Source organism: Theropithecus gelada, chromosome 12 (assembly GCF_003255815.1).
Source record: "Theropithecus gelada isolate Dixy chromosome 12, Tgel_1.0, whole genome shotgun sequence".
NCBI classification, from domain to species: Eukaryota; Metazoa; Chordata; class Mammalia; order Primates; family Cercopithecidae; genus Theropithecus; species Theropithecus gelada.
In genome coordinates this window covers 91547489-91570933 of record NC_037680.1, presented here as the reverse complement: position 1 = coordinate 91570933, position 23445 = coordinate 91547489, and the positions used below count along the sequence as shown (strand labels likewise).

The window sequence follows — 23445 nt, the reverse complement described above, 5'->3', positions numbered from 1 at the left end:
ATTCCAGTGATTTATTTATCTTGGTAATTTATTTCACCCGGGGAGAAGAGGGAGAGATACAAAAGCAGTATGTCATTGGTTTGGATTAAGGTTTACATCTTCTTTTTCTCCCTGAAACCAGTGTTTTGGCCTTCTTGGAGTGAATGGAGCAGGAAAGACCACTATATTCAAGATGCTGACCGGAGACATCATTCCTTCAAGTGGAAACATTCTGATCAGAAATAAGACTGGGTATGAAAAACTAATGCTTCAATTTACCGAGTACAAAGTGCTTCAATGAGAAAAATAATTGAAATGAACATTTAATGTTATTTGGTGGTTATAGTATTCGATCCTTAGGGGAGAACAAAGCTATTAAGGTGGGTGGAAATGTTTAAACCTTTAAATGTGAATCTGATAGTGGGATTATTTTATCCCTTTTTATCAAAGTCATTGACCACCATGACCAAAATACAGCTACCTTCCCAGCATTTGGGAACCAGGAGGGATAAATCCTTTGAAATTCATCTGTGTTCTTGATTCTCTCAATTCAGATCTCTGGGTCACGTTGATTCTCACAGCTCGTTAGTTGGCTACTGTCCTCAGGAAGATGCGTTAGATGACCTGGTAACTGTGGAAGAACATTTGTATTTCTATGCCAGGGTACATGGAATTCCAGAAAAGGATATTAAAGAAGTGAGTACAAGTGTGAAAAACTACTTAATTTGAAACCATTATTGTTTCTGCTTCTGTCCCCTGCCCCACCTCACCCCACTATCCCCCTGCCCCACCATTTCCCCACAAAACCACCTGGAAAACTATGTCATTTTCCTTCTGGCAGTGGCAATGGCAGCGAGTCCCTCTTAGTTTGGTCATGTGTATTATATATGCACCTATGAAATTAGGTTTAGAAGCTCTTTGGCCCGTGTTTGTTCAGTTACCCTTTTAGGAACTGTTAAACAGAGGATCACACTTGCGTTAGGCTCTGGGCTGAGCATTGGCTGGTGATGCCTGTACATCTTGTAGTGTCTGGATGGACACTGACACAAAGAGTTAACGGCAAAACGCCCAAGTAAAATAGATTAGTTTCCACTTTGGTTTTTAATCTATGGCTTTATATCTCACTGCAACTATTTGCCATTTTAATGAGATGGCTAACCCTTAGGGCAGTTTCTTCTACTTTTGCAATCCTGAGGATCTGTTGTTTAAGTTCAACCAGGATTTCATTATTTGCCAGGACTATTTAACTACAGAAATAACTACAAGAACCCATGATTCCTAATGTGCTAACGTTTTGATACTAGGTCAGTTTTAAATAGACTGAAAGCCTTTATGACAACTCACCCCTCACAGTAAGAAGAAAAAGGAAGCAGCAATAACAGTCAGTGAGAACCCTGCCTTGTGAATTCTGTTTTAGCTCTATTAAGCCTTACTAGAGAATCTTGTGGTAATGCAGCAAAAAGTTCAATCTGCAATTGTAAACACACACACACATTTGATGGGGCAGGGAATCCCATCTGAAAATGAACCTCCAAAGAATCTCTTCAAATAAACTATTAATCTTAAAGTGATTCTTTGAAAATAAAAATAAAATCTAGTTGAATTTAAGTGTTTTCATTTTTTTTCCCCAGATATATTCTCCATGATGAAATTTTCTTTTCATAAGCATCTTTTCTTCTATTTAGTGCTTTAAGGGTTTTGGCACAGGAAGGTCAACCTAACTCCTCTTTTATTGCCCACAGACTGTTCATAAACTCCTTAGGAGACTTCACCTGATACCCTTCAAGGACAGAGCTACCTCCACGTGCAGTTATGGCACAAAAAGAAAATTATCCACTGCACTAGCTTTGATAGGGAAACCTTCCATTCTACTGCTGGTAAGAGAATCATTATTTTAAAAGGCCACTCCATAATTAGAACAGCATATCTGATTGTATGTGTTAACATTTCATCATCATGATTGCAGTCAACATTTATGGAGGTCTCACTATGTGTTAGCTATTGTACAAAGCACTTTATGTACACTATCTCAATAAAGGAGTTTATATCAGCAAATAATTTATTACCACAACAATATGCCCTCGAAAATGTTTTATCTGAAAGCAATGGCTTAGTGCATTTCAGAGGAAACACTAGCATGGAAATGGGAAGTGAAACCAATTCAAGGTGCTCAAGTAAGTTATGGAATATGGTAGAATTTGATTCCCACCTATTGAAGAAATCATCTCTCTTTTTCTGTTAGGAACTGAGTAGGTAAACTCATATTTTCCAGCTTCTACTATGGAGGACAGGCACATTTTAGGACAATGTGTTGTACTAAATTTTATTTCCTTGTTGCTTAAAAATGAGTTATCTAGCTTAGGATGTGATGCATACCATCCTATTGCATCTGAATGGGGGGTGGTGTAGGATGGGGAAGAAATGCATTCCACATTTACATTTTTCTTAAGAGACGGAGGATTTAATTGATCACCTGGAAATAGAAATTACACATAGTAGTAATGTTAATATTTTGCACCTCAAGTCTAACTTTGTAAAAGGGTGTTTATTTCAGAGAAATATACTTGCCCTTATTTTGGAAAATCCCCTTCATTCAAGGACCTCCAAACTCTGAAAGAGCCTTAACTATAAGGAATCATAATACAGTTATAAGCCACCACATTATCCCAGGGATTAAGTCATACAGTGGATCAAATCATTTAAACTGCCAGATAGAATAATGCACAGCCCATCTTTCTATAATACCAGAAGCTTATAATGCATTATATCTCTGCCAATCGATGCTTATAATGGAATTCTATTGTGTAAATGTTCCTTAAATTGAACAAAACAATCCTTAGGCACCTCTGTGAAATAACAAATGTAAAGTACTTTAAAATGTTAAATGTTTAATGTAAACATTATGTATTAATGAACCAAAATGAAATATTGACTATGAAAGATACCAAGTTTTCTTCTACATGCATTTACTAAATATGCTATCTTCTTCAAAAATAGGAGCAGTGACAATGTATCCTTTGTTTCCCCAAATTAACACTCATTTCTTTAGTTTTTAAAAAATTATTTAACTACTATTTTGACACATAATATTTTATACATATTTATGGAGTATAGTGTGATATTTTGATTCCTGTATACAATATGTAATGATCAAATCAGAGTAATTGGCTTATCTATCACCTCAAATATGTATCATTTCCTTGTGCTGGAAACATTCAAAATCCTTTCTTCTAACTATTTGAAAATATACAATAAATTGTTGTTAACTATAGTAACCCTATGGTGCTATAGACCACTAGAACTTATTCCTCTTGTCTAGCTGTAATTTTGTATTCATTAACCAATCTCTCTCTATCCTCCTCTCCCTGCTATGCCTCCAGCCTCTAGTAACCATTATTCTCCTCTCTACTTCTACGAACTCAACTATATTAGCTTCCACATAACCCATTCCTTTCTTTAGATTTAACACCATGCTGTAAATACAAGCCTCTAGTTATGTACATATGTACATATTTTTTGTTACAAGTATATTTTTTAAATTTTTACCTAATCTTGACCTATAATGTGTCAAAATCTGTTATTGTGTGTTTAGATGATCTACTGCTACATATTCTAATTTTATGTCTGAATGATTTTTCATAACATCATTTACTTTGAAAAACAATGTATATCTTTCTACTTGGCAATTTCTACAAATCTTGTTTTTATTTCCTAAGGAGTGTTAAATTTCAATTAATAACCGAAAACTAAAAATATACCTCAAACAAATTTACTGAAATATCAAATTATGTTCTTTCTGCTTCACATAGCATATTATCACTCATAGCCACAATTCTGCTATCAGGACCAAGGTGGTAATCTTGTTGATGTGGCTTATATATGTGGCAAGGTAGAATTAAATATAAGAACTCTACTTTGCCAGTAATGGAAGTGGAAATTTTTTCCAAAGAAACATAAGAGACGGATGTAAAGTAACAGGGTGTCAACTTAACTGAGACACTTTTTAAAACAGATTGACAATTTTAAATGATTAATTTTGAGCTTTTTGACAGCAGCAGAAAGAAGCCTATTAAGTATAAAACGAGTTAGTCACAGGACCTCGAAAAGTGTTTCTGTTCTAGGGAAGTGAAATGCAGTAATTCATGAAAAGAACTTCATCAAAAATTAATTTGATAAATTTTTCTTGTAACTTTCTATTAAGGATGAGCCAAGCTCTGGGATGGATCCGAAGTCGAAACGGCACCTCTGGAAGATCATTTCGGAAGAAGTACAGAACAAATGTTCCGTCATCCTCACATCTCACAGGTAAACTGAGTGAAATCTTTAAAGTGAATCCACACAATCTTAGGATGATAGATGGGCAAAGGTAATCCTGTATAACATATATAATTATTTATATATGTGTTATATATAACATATATGTATATGTACATATATTTACATATATGTATATATGTGTTATACAGGATTACCTATATATATGTTATATATATACACACACATATATATACACACACACACACACACATATATAGACGACAAATGCCCACAGTTGAATCAAACTATTTTATGTTTATAGTAGTAGGAGCAAGTCAGGCAGGTTTCATGGTGAGAATATAGTTCCTGTGGTGGGACAGAGTCTAAGGTCTAAGCAATCTTTTCAACATTGAATTTCTCATAACTTATGGCCCTCTTAACTCATCTGTGGCTCTCTATTGCCTGTCAAATAAAGTTCAGAATCCTTAGGCTCAACATGCAAGACTCTCCACTCTATGGCCTTATCTAAATGCTCAGTCTTTTTACCCTGCAACACCGTCTTCTATTAGTCAATCTGAATGACTCCTGGTTCTACATTCTTCCCATCTCCATACCCTTTCCCATCTCCAAGCCCCTTCTTTGGCTGTGCTTTCAACTTGAATTTTTTTTTTTTTTTTTTTTTTTTTTTTGAGAGGGTCTCACTCTGTCACCCAGGCTGGAGTGCAGTGGCACAACAACTGCTCACTGCAACCTCCACCTCCCGGGTTCAAGCAATTCTCCTGCCTCAGCCTCTCAAGTAGCTGGGACTACAGGCGCCCACCACCACGCCCAGCTAATATTTGTATTTTTAGTAAAGGCAGGGTTTCAGCATGTTGGCCAGGCTGGTCTCAAACTCCTGACCTCAAATGATCCACCCACCTTGGCCTCCCAAAATGCTGGGATTACAGGCGTAAGCCACTACACCTGGCCTGAAATGGTCTTTTCACAAAATCTCTCCAAGTTCTAATCTTACCAGTCCTTCCAGAACCAGCTCACATGCCTCTCCTCCACGAAGCAGACACTTCCAATCAGCGAAGTATAAGAGACACTAAATCATTTTATCCGTGCCTCTCTTATGAGGATGGCCTTGTCTTACAATTTGTATTAAGTTTATGTTTGCATTATAATTGTCATATAGGAGAAAAAGTATTAGATTTGCTTATTATCAAGAGACTTGTTTATATCATAGTTTGCCCCAGCACAGTGGAGCCAATCATTTAATTTCCATTGGCAATTAAATGAGGTCAACAGGGTAATACCTAAAATCACCTCCAATTATCATAGACCATGAAATTAGAGACTGTATAATCAAGTACAGGCTAACTAGTTATAAATCCAAAAATAGGAAAGCCAACAGAATATGGGGTACGTGGCATAATGGAAAGTGTTATTTTGAAAACATTTCTGAGGAAGTGTAGGTCTTGAATCAAAGCTTGAAAGAAATCGTAGGTTTGATTTGGGGGGTATTCCAGGTGAGAGAGAGAAGGTCTTGAGTTTTAGAAGAAACAGTAATAAACCCTATCTGAAGACATTTAATTTATATTTTAAAAGGTTGGTTTTTATTCTCCTTTAAAAGAACTAAAAACTAAAAGAGAATCAAGAAACTAGGCCAGGTACGGTGGCTCATGCCTGTAATCCCTGGACTTTGTGGGGGGCCGAGGCAGGAGGATCACTTGAGCCCAGGAGTTCAAGACCCAGCCTGAGCAACATGGCAAGACCCCCATGTCTACAAAAAAAAATTAAAATTAAAATATTAGCCAGACATGGTGGTGCACGTCTGTCGTCCCAGCTACTCAGGAAGCTAAGACAGGAGGATTACTGGAGTAAAGGAGGTCAAGGCTACAGTGAGCCATGTTCAAGTCACTGCACTCTAGCCTGGGCAACAGAGTGACACCCTATCTCAAAAAAAAAAAAGAAAAGAAAAGAAAAGAAAAATACTAAAATAGTATTTCCAAGTGCCATAATGAAACAATTATGCTTATGCTCATGAACTTCAACCCAAGTTTTCTGTGTCCTGAACGCTAATATGATCCTGCTTTGTCTTTTAGCATGGAAGAATGTGAAGCTCTCTGTACCAGGTTGGCCATTATGGTGAATGGAAAGTTCCAATGTATTGGATCTTTGCAGCACATAAAGAGCAGGTGAAGAACAAATGCATTGTCTAACAGAGAGTGTTGGGTCATCAGTCTAATGGTGCTCACTCAGATTCAAGGATTATCTCAGCAGCCTGAGTAGTAAAACTAGAATGGACAATATAATCTTTGGAAGCTAGTCATTGACTCACCTTAAATTTAAATTATTTTATTGGGAATTTGATGAATTTTTCCTTAAATATTTTAGTTAACTTATAAATTTAACTCATAAATGTATTTTAGTTAATGCATAAATTTAGAAGGCCAAAACTGAAAAAAATAATAATAAATAATTCACAACCAAAATACTCTCAGGTGGAAGTTCTAGAGTTTACCCAATAATAAATTAGAACTTGACAAGTAAATGAAGGCATAGATTGTATCTAGCATGTTCATTTGCCATTTGCACAGTCTTTCAGTAAGCTACCTAACATTCATACCACATTCAAAACCTTTTAATCAAGAGTACATTGGAGAAATGTGCATAAATATCATACTACTATCAAATTTAATAGTTCATATACACCAGAGTGTATATGCATTTATACATATCCATGTTAATCTCCAAAATTCAGAATATTTTATGCTTTTCTCTATAACAAGTTGACTTTCTTGCAAGATAGTATTAACCAAGATAAGGAAAAAAGGATGAAAGAGGCATTATGTTGCTCCTAGAGAGTCTGTTGTGACTTCTTTATAAATTTGATTCTTGATGCAAACAGTTAGCTAGCACATTGATTTAATATTTATTTTTAAAACCCCAATAACATTAATTTTTATTGATGACACCAAATCTCCAATGACCTGCTTATCAAGACCTCGTTTACTTTAAATTAGAATGCATTTAACTTTACAAGTGTATTGTAAAGACCATCGCCACTATGAAGAAACTGCATCAACTGACAGGCAAAATAACCAGCTAGCATCATAGTGACAGGATCAAATTCACACATAACAATATTAACCTTAAATGTAAACGGGCTAAATGCCCCAATTAAAAGACTGTCAATAAAACAGACTGCCAAATTGGATAAAGAGTCAAGACCCATCAGTGTGCTATACTCAGGAGACCCATCACATGTTCAGAGACACACATAGGCTCAAAATAAAGCGATGGAGGAATAGTTACCAAGCAAATGAAAAGAAAGAAAAAAAAAATCAGGGGTTGCAATCCTAGTCTCTGATAATATAGACTGTAAACCAACAGAGACCAAAAGAGACAAAGAAGGGCCTTACCTAATAGTAAAGGGATCAATGCAACAAGAAGAGCTAACTATCCTAAATATATATGCACCCAATACAGGAGCACCTAGATTCATAAAGCAAGTTCTTAGAGATCTACAAAGAGACTTAGACTCCCACACAATCACAGTGGAAGATTTTAACACCCCACTGTCAATATTAGACAGATCAATGAGACAGAAAATTAACAAGGATATTCAGGACATGAAGTCAGCTCTCGACCAAGTGGACCTAATAGACATCTATAGAACTCTCCCCCCGAAATCAACAGAATATACATTCTTCTCAGCACCACATCATTATTCTAAAATGGACCACATAATTGGAAGTAAAACACTCCTCAACAAATGCATAAGAACAGAAATCATAACAAACAGCCCCTCAGACCACAGTGCAATCAAATTTAAGAAACTCACTCAAAACCACACAATGACATGGAAACTGAACAACCTGCTCCTGAATGACTACTGGCTAAATAATGAAATTAAGGCAAAACTAAATAAGTTATTTGAAACCAATGAGAACAAAGATACAACATACCAGAATCCCTGGGACACAGCTAAAGCAGTGTTTAGAGGGAAATTTATAGCACTAAATGACCACAGGAGAAAGTGGGAAAGAGCTAAAATCAACACCCTAACATATCAATTAAAATAACTAGAGAAGCAAAAGAAAACAAGTTCAAAAGCTACCAGAATATAAGAAATAACTAAGATCAGTGCAGAACTGAAGAAGAGAGAGACTCGAAAAACCTTTCAAAAAAATCAATGAATTGAGGAGCTGGTTTTTTGAAGATTACCAAAATGGACTGCTAGCCAGACTAATAAAGAAGAAAAGAGAAGAATCAAACAGACACAATAAAAAATGATAAAGGGGAGATCACCAATGATAAAGGGGATCTTCTGTGGGGAGATCCCACAGAAATACAAACTACCATCAGAGAATACTATAAACACCTCTACAAAAATAAACTAGAAAATCTAGAAAAGATGGATAAATTCCTGAACACATACACCCTCCCAAGACTAAACCAGGAAGAAGTCAAATACCTGAATAGACCAATAAAAAGTTCTGAAATTGAGGTAGTAATTAATAGCTTAACAACCAAAAAAAGCCCAGGACCAGACAGATTTCACAGCTTAATTCTACCAGAGGTACAAAGAGGAGCTGGTACCATTCCTTCTGAAACTATTCCAATCAATAGAAAAAGAGGGACTCCTCCCTAAATCGTTTTACAAGTCCAGCATCATCCTAATACCAAAAACCTGGCAGAGACACAACAAAAAAAGAAAATTTCAGGCCAGTATCCCTGATGAACATCAATGCAAAAATCCTCAATAAAATATGGCAAACCGAATACAGCATAACATCAAAAAGCTTATCCACCATGATCAAGTGGGCTTCATCTCTGAGATGCAAGGCTGGTTCAACATATGCAAATCAATAAATGTAATCCATCACATAAACAGAACCAATGACAAAAACCACATGATTATCTCAATAGATGCAGAATAAGCCTTCAATAAAATTCAACACCCCTTCTTGCTAAAAACTCTCAATAAACCAGGTATTGATGGAATGTATCTCAAAATAATGAGAGCTATTTATAACAAACCCACAGCCAATATCATGCCAAGTGGGCAAAATCTGAAAGCATTCCCTTTGAAAACCAGCACAAGACAAGGATGCCCTCTCTCACCACTCCTATTCAACATAGTATTGGAAATTCTGGCCAGAGCAATCAGGCAAGAGAAAGAAATAAAGCGTATTCAAATAGGAAGAGAGGAAGTCAAATTGTCTCTATTTGCAGGTGACATGATTGTATATTTAGAAAACCCCATTGTCTCAGTCCAAGATCCCCTTAAGCTGATAAGCAACTTCAGCAAAGTCTCAGGATACAAAACCAGTGTGCAAAAATCACAAGCACTTCTATACACCAATAATAGACAAACAGAGAACCAAATCATGAATGAACTCCCATTCACAATTGCTATAAAGAGAATAAAATACCCAGGAATCCAACTTACATGGGATGTGAAGGACCTCGTCAAAAAGAACTACAAACCACTGCTCAATGAAATAAGAGAGGACACAAACAAATGGAAAAACATTTTATGCTCAGGGATATGAAGAATCAATATCATGAAAATGACCATACTGCCCGAAGTAATTTATAGATTGAGTGCTATCCTCATCAAGCTACCATTGCCTTTCTTCACAGAATTAGAAAAAAACTACTTTAAATTTCATCTGGAACCAAAAAAAGAGCCCGTATAGCCAAGACAATCCTGAGCAAAAAGAATGAAACTGGAGGCATCACGCTACCTGACTTCAAACTATACTACAAGACTACAGGAACCAAAACAGCATGGTACTGGTACCAAAACAGATATAGGCCAATGGAACAGAACGGAGGCCTCAGCAATAATGCCACACATCTACGACCATATGATCTTTGACAACCCTGACCAAAACAAGCAATGGGGAAAAGATTCCCTATTTAATAAATGGTGTTGGGAAAACTGGCTAGCCATATGCAGAAAACTGAAATTGGACCCCTTCCTTACACCTTATACAAAAATTAACTTGACATGGATTAAAGACTTAAACATAAGACATAAAACCATAAAAACCCTAGAAGAAAATCTAGGCAATACCATTCCGGACATAGGCAAGGGCAAAGTCTTCATGACTAAAACACCAAAAGCAATGGCAACAAAAGCCAAAACAGACAAATGGGATCCAATTAAACTAAAGAACTTCTGCACAGCAAAAGAAACTATCCTCAGAGTGAACAGGCAACCTATATAATGGGAGAAAATTTTTGCAATCTATCCATCTGACAAAGGGCTAATATCCAGAATCTACAAAGAACTTAAATTTACAAGAAAAAACCAAACCCCATCAAAAAGTGGGTGAAGGAGATGAACAGACACTTCTTAAAAGAAGACATTTATGCGCCAACAAACATGAAAAACAGCTCATCATCACTGGCCATTAGAGAAATGCAAATCAAAGCCACCATGACATACCATCTCATGCCAGTTAGAATGGTGATCATTAAAAAGTCAGGAAACAACAGATTCTGGAGAGGATGTGAAGAAACAGGAACACTTTTACACTGTTGGTGGGAGTATAAATTAGTTCAACCATTGTGGAAGACAGTGTGGCGATTCCTCAAAGATGTAGAACCAGAAATACCATTTGACCCAGCAATCCCATTACTGGGTATATACCCAAAGGATTATAAATCATTCTATTATAGACACAGGCACATGTGTATTTACTGCAGCACTGTTCACAATAGCAGAGACTTAGAACCAACCCAAATACCCATCAATTATAGATTAGATAAAGAAAATGTGGCACATATACAACATGGAATACTATGGAATACTATGGTGTATATGTGCCACATAAAAAGGATGAGTTCATGTCCTTTACAGGGATATGGATAAAGCTGGAAACCATCATTCTCAGCAAACTAACAGGAACAGAAAACCAAATATCACATGTTCTCACTCATAAGTGGGAGCCGAACAATGAGAACACATGGACACAGGGCAGGGAACATCATACACCGGGGCCTGTTGGGGGGTGGGGGGCTAGGGGAGGGATAGCATTAGGAGAAATACCTAATTGGTATTAGGAGAAATTGGTATTAGGAGAAATACTTAATTGGGTACAGCAAACCACCATGGCAGATGTATACCTATGAAACAAACCTGCACATTCCTCTTTTTTTGTGTTTATTATTATTACTATAAGAAGAAAAAAAGGAAAGTATTTAACTGCAGAAATTGACATCCATTGCAAATTCATGAATGTCATAGAAAGCCAAGATTTTATGTTTTCTTTTCAACTCAATTTTTGTCCAAAGACTCTGATTTTATATAGAGGTAGAAATAAATAAAAAATCATAGCAGTGCACTATTTCCAGTTTGCAACATGTCCTGAACTTTTATGGCAAAATGACAGTCTTTATATAAAGAAAAGGGGCTATAATGGTTGGCTTGGGTCCTGTTTCATTATCTAGAATTCCAGAGGAGCTATTTCAGCAAAATGTAACTCATACCATATTTTGCACTTTTTCTTTCTAGGTTTGGACGAGGATTTACTGTCAAAGTTCACTTGAAGAATAACAAAGTGACCATGGAGAGCCTCACGAAGTTCATGCAGCTGCACTTTCCAAAAACATACTTAAAAGTAAGTGATTGATGGCTGGGTGCAGTGGCTCATGCCTGTAATCCCAGCACTTTGGGAGGCCGAGGCGGGTGATCACTTGAGGTCAGGAGGTCAAGACCAGCCTGGCCAACAAGGTGAAACCCCGTCTCTACAAACAATACAAAAATTAGCTGGGTGTGGTGGCACACACCTGTAATCCCAGCTGCTCGGGAGGCTGAGGCAGCAGACTTGCTTGAAACTGGGAGGCGGAGGTTGCAGTGAGTCAAGATCATGCCACTGCACTCCAGCCTGGGTGACAGAGCGAGACTCTATCTAAAAACAGAAAACAAAAACCAACCATATAAGTGATTATCTTGCCTGATGATCTTGACTAGTTTTGATGGTAATGTCATAGCAATATTTGTGATTTCCAAGTTGACTACAGCTTTATTATTAATCTTAATATATAGATTAGTTCAAGATGCGTAAGATATGCCAAAGCATACTGAGTATGAACAAATAGCATCTTCAATTAATTATATATTTTTGTATTTATTTAAAGTTAACACAGTCCTTTCACATACATGTACTTTTGTTTCTTCCTCACAAAGGATTTATGATCATATTGTATTCATTTTCAAGTTGTATACCTTGCTAATCTACTCATTATATATATTACGGAACTGAGCGATGACAGGTATTATATGACCAAGGTCATTTCTTCTTAGGAAAAAAACCCAAAAAGCTACAGAGTTCCAGAATGATTATCTGGTTTGTCCCCCTCATTTGAAAGATAAGCCCACAAAAGTTGGAGCAGGACTGAGTAGAAATCAAGTCCTCAAGTTCTACACTAGATGAAATATTGTACAGTTGATGTCATCTCACATATGCATAGGCATGGGATGGACAGACATAGATACATGCATATTACCTAACATAGCCCATACTTAATTAAAATAAATGTACTTGACAGGAAAAGTTATTATTACATCTTTGATATACAGGCAATTTGTAGAAGATGATGATTTCAAATGATTGTTTTTGAAAGGAAATCAGATGTGAAAGGTAATCAGATGTGGAATGATAAAAAGAAATTGGAAAGACTAGGGCTGAGGCCCAACTGTGCCCATGTGAGCAAGACATTAATCTCAGGGCCTCTTTTTTCTCATTTGTAAATAGGAATACAGGAGTGTCCCACTATTCACGGGTGATACATTTCAAGACTTCCAGTGGAAGACTAAAACTATAGATAGTACCAAATCTGGTATACACTATGCTTTTTCTTATATAGAAACAGGCAGGTAGCTTACACAACATAAATATGCTGGACAAAGGAATGACTCACATGCCAGATGGGGTGGTGCAAAATTAGATCACACTACTCAGAAAGGCATGCAATTTAAAACTTATAAATTGTTTATTTTTATATTTTTCCATTTCATAGTTTTAGGACTTGGTTGATCACAGGTAACAAACCATAGAAAGCAAAACCACAAATAAGAGAGTACTACTATAATAACATCTACTTCACAAAACTGATGTGAGAATTAAATGATAAAGTGTCCATAAATTATAAGACACGATGTTAATTTGAAGTGATTTTAGAGAAAATAAACTGCATTTAAAAAACAATTATTTTATCTTCATAAAATACCTTTGCCTCAGCCTCCCCAAGTTTGGCTAACATCTCTAGGAAATAATAGCTTTCCTAATTCTTAAAAAAAAAAAAAAAAAATAAGACACAGGGTCTCGCTATGTTGCCCAGGCTGGAGTGCAGTGGCGTGATCCTAGCTCACGGCGGCCTTGAACTCCCGGGCTCAAGGACTCCTTCCGCCTCTGCCTCAAGTAGTTAAGCATATAGGCATGTGCCACCATGCCCCGCTAAGTTTTGTATTTTTTGTAGAGACAGAATCTCACGATGTTGCCCAGGCTGGTCTTGAACTCCTGGCCTCAAGCAATCTCTCTGCCTTGGTCTCCCAAAGCACTGGGATTACACCTGTGAGCCACCACACTGGGCCTAGCTTTCAGGATTCTTATCAAAGCTCATTTTCTATCATCTAAATTTAAATCAAATTTAAAAGTAAAAGGACATCTTTCTTGCACAAATTGTGTTGGTAGTAATGCTTTCTCTTTTAGTGGATTTCTGGGTTGAAATCTGTGTTGTTTCACTGAATGATGAAATTACATTCTCCCCCGTCTGTTCCTCACGGGACCAGGGCTATACAACGCAAATGCAGTGATAAATAAAAAGTCTGATTTCTCCCTAGCAGACCATTCTCTACAAATCTGTGGTGGTTTCTAGATGTCTAGAAGGAAAATAGCCAAAACAACAATCTGAGAGCAAAAGTAGGCAAGATGGCCCGATTGTAAGAACAGATATAATGCAACTACATGTCGATGGGAGACGCTAAGCAATGCACAAAGCGGGAGGAGAAGGGTCTGAAATACACGGTCATGATCTGATTCATTGGGGTCACAGGGGTAGATTCTGGAATAAGAAAATATCCTGATGAAACAAGTATCAGCAAAGATTGTCCCAGCTGCTTTGTACAAGAAAGTAAGTGTACAGTGTTTCTGGGGTTCTGAAGAGGTTGTTGCAGTAACTAAGATGTGGAGTAATAAGCATCAAGTTAAGCCTATTGGTGGTGCAAATAGAGAGGAAAGGTTAAGTTTGAGAGGTATTTTAAAGGAAAGAATAAATAAGACCTGGTAACTGATTAAATATCCAGAAATGCAAATTGTTAAAGATACTCCAAGGCAAAAAGAATGGATTAAACTAAGTAGATGGTGATACTGGTGACCAAAATAAAGAAACTGAAAAGAAGTTTAGGGTGATTTGGGAAAAGGATGAACTGTCATTTGAAGGAGGTTCAATGCTTTTGAAGTCTACTGTCTTTAGCCAGTATCAATGGAACCGCTAATTTTTTAGCATTTTAGAACAATTCTAACACAAAAATGAAATTTCTTAAGATTGAGCACGGAGAAAGCTTATGTGAGCTGAGCATAATGTGACATGTGAAATACCATTCCACAGATTCTTTTCCAGGCAAGATTATAATGACTGTATAACTTCACATGAATATAGAATGCTTTGGAGTTTTCATGAACTTTTAACTTTGTGTTCTCTTTGACATTCACAAAACTTTCATCTCATCTTTGCAAGCTGTTAATTTCAAAATATACTCGTTATTTATACTGTAGCATCATTTTCAGTGGAATGAACTTCAGCATTTTCCTGAACTCTTGGTAAAGTTATGTCTAGTCATGTCAATATTGCCAGACATTGCAAAATAATTTTTTTTCCTTTGGTTCCCACAGGATCAGCACCTCAGCATGCTAGAGTATCATGTACCAGTCACAGCAGGAGGAGTCGCAAACATTTTTGATCTGCTGGAAACCAACAAGACTGCTTTAAATATTACAAATTTCTTAGTGAGTCAGACCACTCTGGAAGAGGTAAGATATATACCATGATCCACGTGTGCAACGTCACATATTAATATTATTATGCATTCTGTTTCTTTTTAATGACATTCAATTTGTTTTTAATTGAATTAATATCTAATCTTGCACCTGAAAAACTTAGCAAAGAGCCTAATCAATTTCTAACTTAACTTGGGGATATTCTAAAAAAGATGTGAAAGACATTAACTTTTCCATTTGATAAGACATCTGTATCCATAAAGTTATATGTATACATAAAGAAAAAATACCCACTATTTTCACATACATAACAAACAGCTGTTGACACTTTCCTTCCTTCTTCCATGGTAGGTTTCTTCAAGAACATTTCTATTGATTGACTTCCTGGATTAGGGTTGGATAGGGTAATTAGAATTTGGTGCCAGACCTTTAGATCTGTTAAATTCAGGCAATTAAAGTGGTAAATGCAGAATCCTTTCCATTCACTTACATCATCTGTCTTAATTACATTTGCATTCAATAACTAGAGACTTATTAGGTCATCCTTTATCACTTCTGTACTGTCTTAATTTTACACAGCTCAACGAACATGACATATAGAAAGTTTGATTATATCTGTCATTGGAGTAGGTCTGAAAGTAAGGCCTTTAAAGGTCAGTATATGGTGCTGGATTTGATGGACAACTTTTCTTGTGGGGCTTTAGGCATTTTAACGGGGACTTTAGACAATCATGACTTTGCCAAAAATGAAGACTTAGTCTTCGACTTATAACCAACTACAAGCACCATGGCAAAAAACAGACTCTCGATAGTTTTTGGGTGAAACTATGACTAATAGATTTAACGACTTTAAACAAAGATCTGCCTGTTAATTAATTGGCTTACTGAACACAGTGTTAACATGGGCTTTCTATACAAATTTTATCTTAATGCATTAACTCTTGAAACTAGTGAAATTTCTCTCAACATTTCTACACAATCATTCAATAAGGGCATAGGGCTGGGCTCCTTGTTTATACCTGATAGAGATATTGATGTAGGTCATATGAATGCAGAAATGTGGCTACAGATAGTCAACTATGGCTTAAGATTGACATGATTATAAATAAAATCATAGTCATAAATATGGTCATAGATATAGGTGCTATTTTCAAGCCCCAGTTAAATTTGATTATCTGAAAGGACTCCTGGTGCAAGCGTGTATATACGTGTAGGCAGGCCCCTATAAAATCTAGTTTTGTAAAACTAGGATTTGGATTTTATAGGGGCCTGCCCACACGTATATACATGCTTGCACTAGGAGCAAGGAAGGAGAGAGAGAGAGAGAAAGAGAGAGAGAGAGAGAGAGAGAAAGAGAGAGAGAGAGAGAGAGAGAATGAGAATGAATTAACTTTCTTTCTTCCTTTGGCTTACCAGGCACTAATGGCTTTATTTTCCCTGAAAAATCAGGTTTTCATCAACTTTGCCAAAGACCAGAAGTCCTATGAAACTGCTGATACCAGCAGCCAAGGTTCCACTATAAGTGTTGACTCACAAGATGACCAGATGGAGTCTTAACACTTCCAGCAAACTCAATCTCAGCATAGGACCAATGGCTTCATTTTGAAGAAAAGCAGCAGAAGATACACTTCCACAAGATATCTTCATTTTAAAGTATTATACTGTATGGAAAGTTACAACTGTGTTAGACTAACAAGTAAATATAAAAGGAAATTTTTCCTTCTAAGGTCAGTGAGTATTGTTGCTACTGAAATGAATTCCTGTATACTCAACACTGTGAGCATGCTAATGTATATGCTGACGATTCTTATGCAAAGGTGAAGCCACCTCAAGATGAATATCTTAATTTATTACTTTCAATAAAAAGGCAGCTTAAAAGGCATGGATATTGGTAGTTGAAAAATAAGAGTGGAGAAGAAAAGTCAGATGGTTTGTGGCAGGTGCCACCGGGCAAGTAAACAACATAATTTATTTCCAGAAAACAACAGAATGAACATCATCATGAATACATGAATCTGCTGTGATGTGTAAACTGCTAAGGGCCAAATGAACATTTGCAGAGCAGTGGGCACGATGTTTACAATGTATGTGTATGTCACTTTCGGTACCTGTGAATGCATGGGGACGTGCTGAACCCGAAAAAGTGCCTTTCCATAAGGATGCGATAGAGAGGGCAATTTACCCTGGTGGTAAACGGAACCTAGATTCACTCCTGCCATGCCTTGCCAATAGTAAGCTGCAGGGTGGAACAAGAAGTCACTTGCTCTGGGAGGAAGGGAGGGGGGAATGGGTGTGCCAGCTGGGTAGATACAAACCCTGAAAAGAGAATCCATGCGCTGCTGGCAGGCAACATTTTTTAAAGCTCTTTCAGAAACCCTCATATTTGGGGTTTCTCTTCAGGAAGCATTCCTGTGGAGGGAAAATGAATATGAAGATAATTTCCAGCTAATTATCTGGGTGATCTAGAATCGTGTATATGGCTATAGGATAGACTTCTTAATAATGGCAAGTGACATGGCCCTGGGGAAAGGTGCTTTATGTACCGTGTGTGTGTGTGTGTGTGTGTGTGTGTGTGTGTGTATGTGTATGGGTGGGTGTGTATCTATACAAGTTTGTCAGCTTTGGCATGACTGTGTTTCAAAAACCAATAAACTCGAAGTTTAGAAAAACTCATTCATGCTCTCATTTCATTTGTTAGGGAAGAGACAGGAACCTAAAAATGGGAGTCATGTGACCTGCAAAGTTTCACTTGATCTGGCCCCTGTTGACCTCTCCACCCTCATCCTCATCTTTCTCTTGGGCCCTTTGGGATCTAGCCATGCTGGCCCCTTCCCACTCTTTCCAGTGCTCCACAGTCTTCCCCATGTCCACACCTTTGCACATGCTTTTCTCCTCCTGGGAGCGCTCTTCCCCCTACACTTTTTACCTGGCTAACAGGCTTCAGAAATGTCATACTTTCTCAGAGAAGTCAGACTGCCCGGCTTTCTCATTTTAAATCTGGTCCGCTGTTCTAATACTATATACTTTGTTGTTCCTCCCAACCTCCTACTTTTCTGTCAGAGCATGCATCATCATTTGTAATATATCCAGACTAACTAACTATATATATATATATGTATGTACATTAACAGATGGTAACACAGTTTCTTTCAGGATGCAAAATGTCTTTGCTGAATATAATATATAGACACGCCTTTTGGAGTAGAAGGTATAACTCTGAGAGCGTGGGTGTCTCCAGGGTCCCAAGTGACAAAATAGATAGCTGAGCTCCATGAAAGAATACAAGGAATTTGTTTGCTGTTCATTGTCTTTGCTGTGGTTGGCTGGTTGTCTGCTTGTTTCTGAGCAATTGGTAGGAAAGGAAGCAAAAGAAAAGGAGAGAAGGGACATGGAGAAAGGTGGAACCAGTGAGATGGCAGAAAGCTAAGTACTGAAACAGATGGAAGCCCAGTGAGCAACAGAAGTGGTTGAACAGACATTTAAAACTATAAGTATTCAAATACTTTTTGCATATTCACTCACTGTGTAGCCATGCTGTGGACGGTCCCCGACCACTGAATCTTCATTGAAGTCAGACACACTTACAAATGCTCTATGTGACTGAGTGTCGTGTGGAGACTGGAATGAAGATATGTTAATTCCTTTTTTGAAAGAGGCGCAGTACAGTGACAGCTTCATACCAGAAGCTGTCAGACCATGAGACAGGGAGATGCCAGGACATGTGTGGAGCAGAGCTTCCGACTCCAGCCAATCTTATCTACCTCTCAGTGGGGCAGGGAAGCCCCAGCTGGGCTCTGGACCATGATAGTAGCACCATTATTTGAGTGATTAGTATTTTTCTCCCTCACTAGGCTTGAAACTCCATGAGGACAAAGATCTGTTTTGATTTTCCTGGCTCTCCAACTGGTACCTATATACACAATAAATATTCATGGCACTCAATAAATATTTGTTGGTTAAATGAATAAATAAATGAAGGAGAAACAAAAGAGAGCCTGGCATGGTTGATATGAAAACCAAGCAACCTGATTCTGTTCAAATTTCTGAAATACGGTGAGGTTTCCCGTGAGGTAGTTTATTCTAGGAGAAGAAAAGAGGATGAAAGATGATACATGGTCCCATAGTACAGATATTACAGTGAATCTGCAGTGGAAGGATTTAGAATGCTACGTTTTGTTTTTGTACATTTTTGCACGTTTTTTCTTTTTTTTCTGTTAGGATGTACTATTTAAGAGTGTCATGGCACATTTTTATATGTAATTAAGGAACATATATGAACATATATTTGAACCCATATCCCTTTGGGCTTCTCTGCAGTAGAGGAAATGTTTAGAGAATTCGCAGTTCCCAGAACACTACTTCCACTCTGGATAATACCTACAGAATGTGCTTGCTTTTTTTTTTTTAAGACAAGGTCTTGCTCTGTTACCCAGGCTGGAGTGCAGTGGAGAGATCCCAGCTCACTGCAGCCTCGATCTCCCAGGCTCAAGTGATCCTCCCACCTCATCCTCCTGAGTAGCTGGGACTACAGGTGTGCACCTCCAAGGCTGGCTAATTATTTTTTATTTTTAGTAGAGATGAGGTCTTGCTATGTTGCCCAGGCTGGTCTTGAACTCCTGAGTTCGAGCAGTCTTCCATCCGTGGTCTCCCAAAGTGCTAGGGTTACAGGTAGTAGCCACCATGCCTGGCCCAGAATCTACTTTTTTAATGTGAGTTACCTGAGTTACCTCTGAGGATAGTGGCAATTTTCACTTCATGCATAAAACCGAATTTTTATAATATTTATACAGTGGGTACAAAAATCACAAGAATGGAAATATGATCAACGAGGTAAAGTGGCTCATACCTGTAATCCCAACACTTTGAAAGGCTGAGGTGGGTGGATTGCTTTAGTCCACGAGTTTCACACCAGCCTGGGCAACATGGCAAAACCCTGACTCTTAAAAAACAAAAATACAAAAAATTAGCTGGGATTGTGGTACACGTCTGTAGTCCTAGCTTCTCAAGAGGTTGCAATGGGAAGATCACCTGAGCCCAGGACGTTGAGACTGCAGTGAGCCTTGATCACGCCATTGTACTCCAGCCTGGATGACACAGTGAGACCCTGTCTCAAAAGATAGAAAAATGACCCGTACAGCCTTCTGCAACAGTATGCTCTCTTCCTTACTGGTCGACTTCTAGACAAACAGCAAATGCTGACCTAGTTAAAGATGGGAAGGACGAACTAGGCTTCCATTCTCTTACCCTCACTTGACCCCAGAAGTCTGCTTGTTTCATTAACCTAAGCTTCTCAACATAAGAAGACAACAAGCTACAAGGAAATGAATACTATTTCCTTTGGCGTAATTTGTTTCAAAGTTAATCTTATCACTCCGTTGCTTATAAATCCAGATTGGTTTTCCATAATCTGCAGGACAAAATACAAACTCCTTAACTGATCTTCAAAGTATTTAGTAATCCGGCTCCAACACTTCAATCTCTCTTCCCCATGTAGTTCATGCTCTTACTATAATAAATTTCTCGCTATTTCCTATTTACTTCAGAGCCTTTCTCAGTTCTGTGCAACTTTGCTCACACTGCTCTTTTCTCTTGGACGACCTCCTCTCCCTCCCTACTCAGCTTTTATCCAGAATCTATTCAGCTTCATTACCCTTCTCTTAGGCCTTCTCTTTAAGGAAGACTTCCAAGAGAGCCTCAGGCAGAGTTTATTGTTCCATCCTTTGTTATAAAAGCATTTTTGTGCATGACTCTGCAGAAGTATTTTCATCTGACATTATAAATCATCTCTGTACATATCTCTTTCTTCCCTGATTCTAAGTTCCTTAAGCGCAGTGACCTATTTTTCTTCATCATTGTACCTCCCATATCCAGCAAAATATCAACATATTGTTGCTGCTCAATAAATTTTTGAAGAACCAAAGAGATCTATTTCAGCTTAGAAATGCTTTTAGGATTTTTGCTTTAACTTTTTTGTAATCATGCTTGTTTTAGTTTTAAAGTTTGAAGTTAATTGCTGGGGGAAAATGTGCAGATGACCAACATTTTAAGTTAAAATGTTGATTGTGCATAAAGTGCATTTCACTAAAATGCCAAGCATTGGACATACAATTATTTTAGTAATACTATTGTCTAATATGGCATTTGCCCGAGGATTTTTTTTTTTTTGAGACAGAGTTTCACTATGATGCCCAGGCTGGAGTGCAATGGCATGATCTCGGCTCACTGCAACCTCCGCCTCCTGGGTTCAAGCGATTCTCCTGTCTCAGCCTCCTGAGTAGCTGGAACTCCAGGTGTGAGCCACCACACCTGGCTAATTTTTGTATTTTTAGTAGAGACGGGGTTTCACCATATTGGCCAGGCTGGTCTCAAACTCCTGACCTCATGATCTGCCTGCCTTGACCTCCAAAAGTGCTGGGATTACAGGCATGAGCCACTGTACCTGGCCTGCCCAAGGATATTGAAAATAAAGATGCTATTTAAATCAAATACTTTCACTAAGAGAGTTATACTTACTCATTCTCATTGCATGAGTGGAAAAACTAGCTACGAAAGCTGTAGTTAGGTTGTAGTTAGGTTGGCTGCATGTGGTGTCTCACACCTGTAATCTCAGCACTTTGGGAGGCCGAGGCAGGAGAATCCCTTGAGGCCAGGAGTTCAAGACCAGCCTGAGTACATAGCAAGACCCTGTCACTACATAAAATTTTAAAATTAGCTAGGGATAGTGGTGTGCATCTGTAGTCCTGGCTTCTTTGGAGGCTGAGGGGGGAGGACTGGTTGAGCTCATCAGGTTGAGGCTGCAGTATACCATGATTGTACCAGTGCACTCCAGCCTGCATAACAGAGTGAGTCCTGTCTGGAAGGAAGGAAGGAAGGAAGGAAGGGAGGGAGGGAGGGAGGGAGGGAAGGATTGTAATTAAAATAGCAGGACCTACCAGTTATTCATAATTTTTTATCTGTGAGGTACAGGTCAAGTTTGCCACATTTCTTATTCTCACACCAAACTTTCAGTTGGTTACTGAAGGTTGGAAAAAGGCAACTATCTGGCCCAGAATCATACAGCCAAAGAATGAATTTGATGCCACAGACTGTATTCTGACATAGACCCCTCCCTCACAAAAAGACTTGACTATGTCAACTTACATACTTAAAATGCATTCATAATTTATGATGAGCTGTATTTATGTCTGTGCTGACTTGGCAAGAGAATCACTGGTCCTGTGGGCCCTGAAAACTGCTCCCTTGTCTACTGCAGCTATCTCCAGTACTGTTTCTAGCACGAACGAGAAGACTCTGTTCCTGGCTATCCTCTTCCCTTAGAAATCCTTAGGAATGATCCTGTTCTTTCACCTTCCTACCTCCTGCCCCTCACCCCAACCACTGAACTAGCTCACAGATAAAACCAACAATGTCATTAAGTATGCAAAGATTTACTATTAATTTCCATTTATTTTAACTCAAAAGAGTTGTGGTTTGTACTTACTGAGATTTTGTTGTTCTCAATATAGCTGATAATTTTGTTATTCTGTTTATTTGATTTCTTTCCTCAGTTTATATCTATTTTCATTTTTTATGCTTTATTATTGCATTCAAATGGGAGCTATAATTCCCAGTGTAAGGAAGCCCACACTGTGAAATGGTCTATACCCTAAACAGGTTATGGCCAAGATGGCTCTTTCAACACCTCAAAACAGATTTTTAGTTCTTATTTCATGGGATCCATTGAAAGTTTCTAGTGGAAGAGGGAAACTCCGCACGTAAGTTAATGCTCTTAGGAACTCAGTAGAATTGCAATCCAAATTCTTCTCAAAGACAAAAGTTTCACTAATCAGCCCAAAAGAAATATTTAGTATTACCAGAGAAGTTTTAGTTTCTTTTATTTAAAGCAGTTCAGTCATTAAGTGAAGATATTCATTAAATATTTTGAGCTAAAAAATTGTAGGCAAGATGCTCCAACCAATGCATATATCATTTAAGAATGAAATAAATGTAAAGTTCCACCAAAGGCAAACCAGATACAACTCCAGAAAAATCCTTAAACTTTCTGTCATATTCTTTGGTGAAATGCATAAGCACACATTAACTAAGCTAGGAAATTTTCTTTTTATACTAATCTGTTTTAAAAATGTAAGATACATTTAAAAAAGGAAAACTACAGGTCAATACCCCTAATTAAAAATGATGCAAAAATCCTCAACAAAATACTGGCAAA

The 23445-nt window shown here is 37.7% G+C and overlaps 1 protein-coding gene and 1 long non-coding RNA gene across 2 annotated transcripts in view; one reads left to right on the top strand and one right to left on the bottom strand.

Annotated features, from left to right (window-relative positions):
* Window positions 1-17509, top strand: part of ABCA12 (ATP binding cassette subfamily A member 12) — a 209334-nt gene extending 191825 nt beyond the window's left edge. The window contains exons 46-53 of the mRNA XM_025404754.1: window positions 122-231; window positions 534-675; window positions 1722-1856; window positions 4181-4284; window positions 6324-6416; window positions 11750-11855; window positions 15132-15269; window positions 16686-17509. Of these exons, the coding sequence (XP_025260539.1) occupies window positions 122-231; window positions 534-675; window positions 1722-1856; window positions 4181-4284; window positions 6324-6416; window positions 11750-11855; window positions 15132-15269; window positions 16686-16793 (936 nt within the window). The 3' untranslated portion in view covers window positions 16794-17509. The remainder of the gene's footprint in view (window positions 1-121; window positions 232-533; window positions 676-1721; window positions 1857-4180; window positions 4285-6323; window positions 6417-11749; window positions 11856-15131; window positions 15270-16685) is intronic.
* The window catches only part of LOC112636209, a 160510-nt gene that overhangs the window by 14862 nt on the left and 122203 nt on the right, over window positions 1-23445 (bottom strand). The window contains exon 3 of the long non-coding RNA XR_003122144.1: window positions 1324-1448. This is a non-coding gene — a long non-coding RNA (uncharacterized LOC112636209). The remainder of the gene's footprint in view (window positions 1-1323; window positions 1449-23445) is intronic.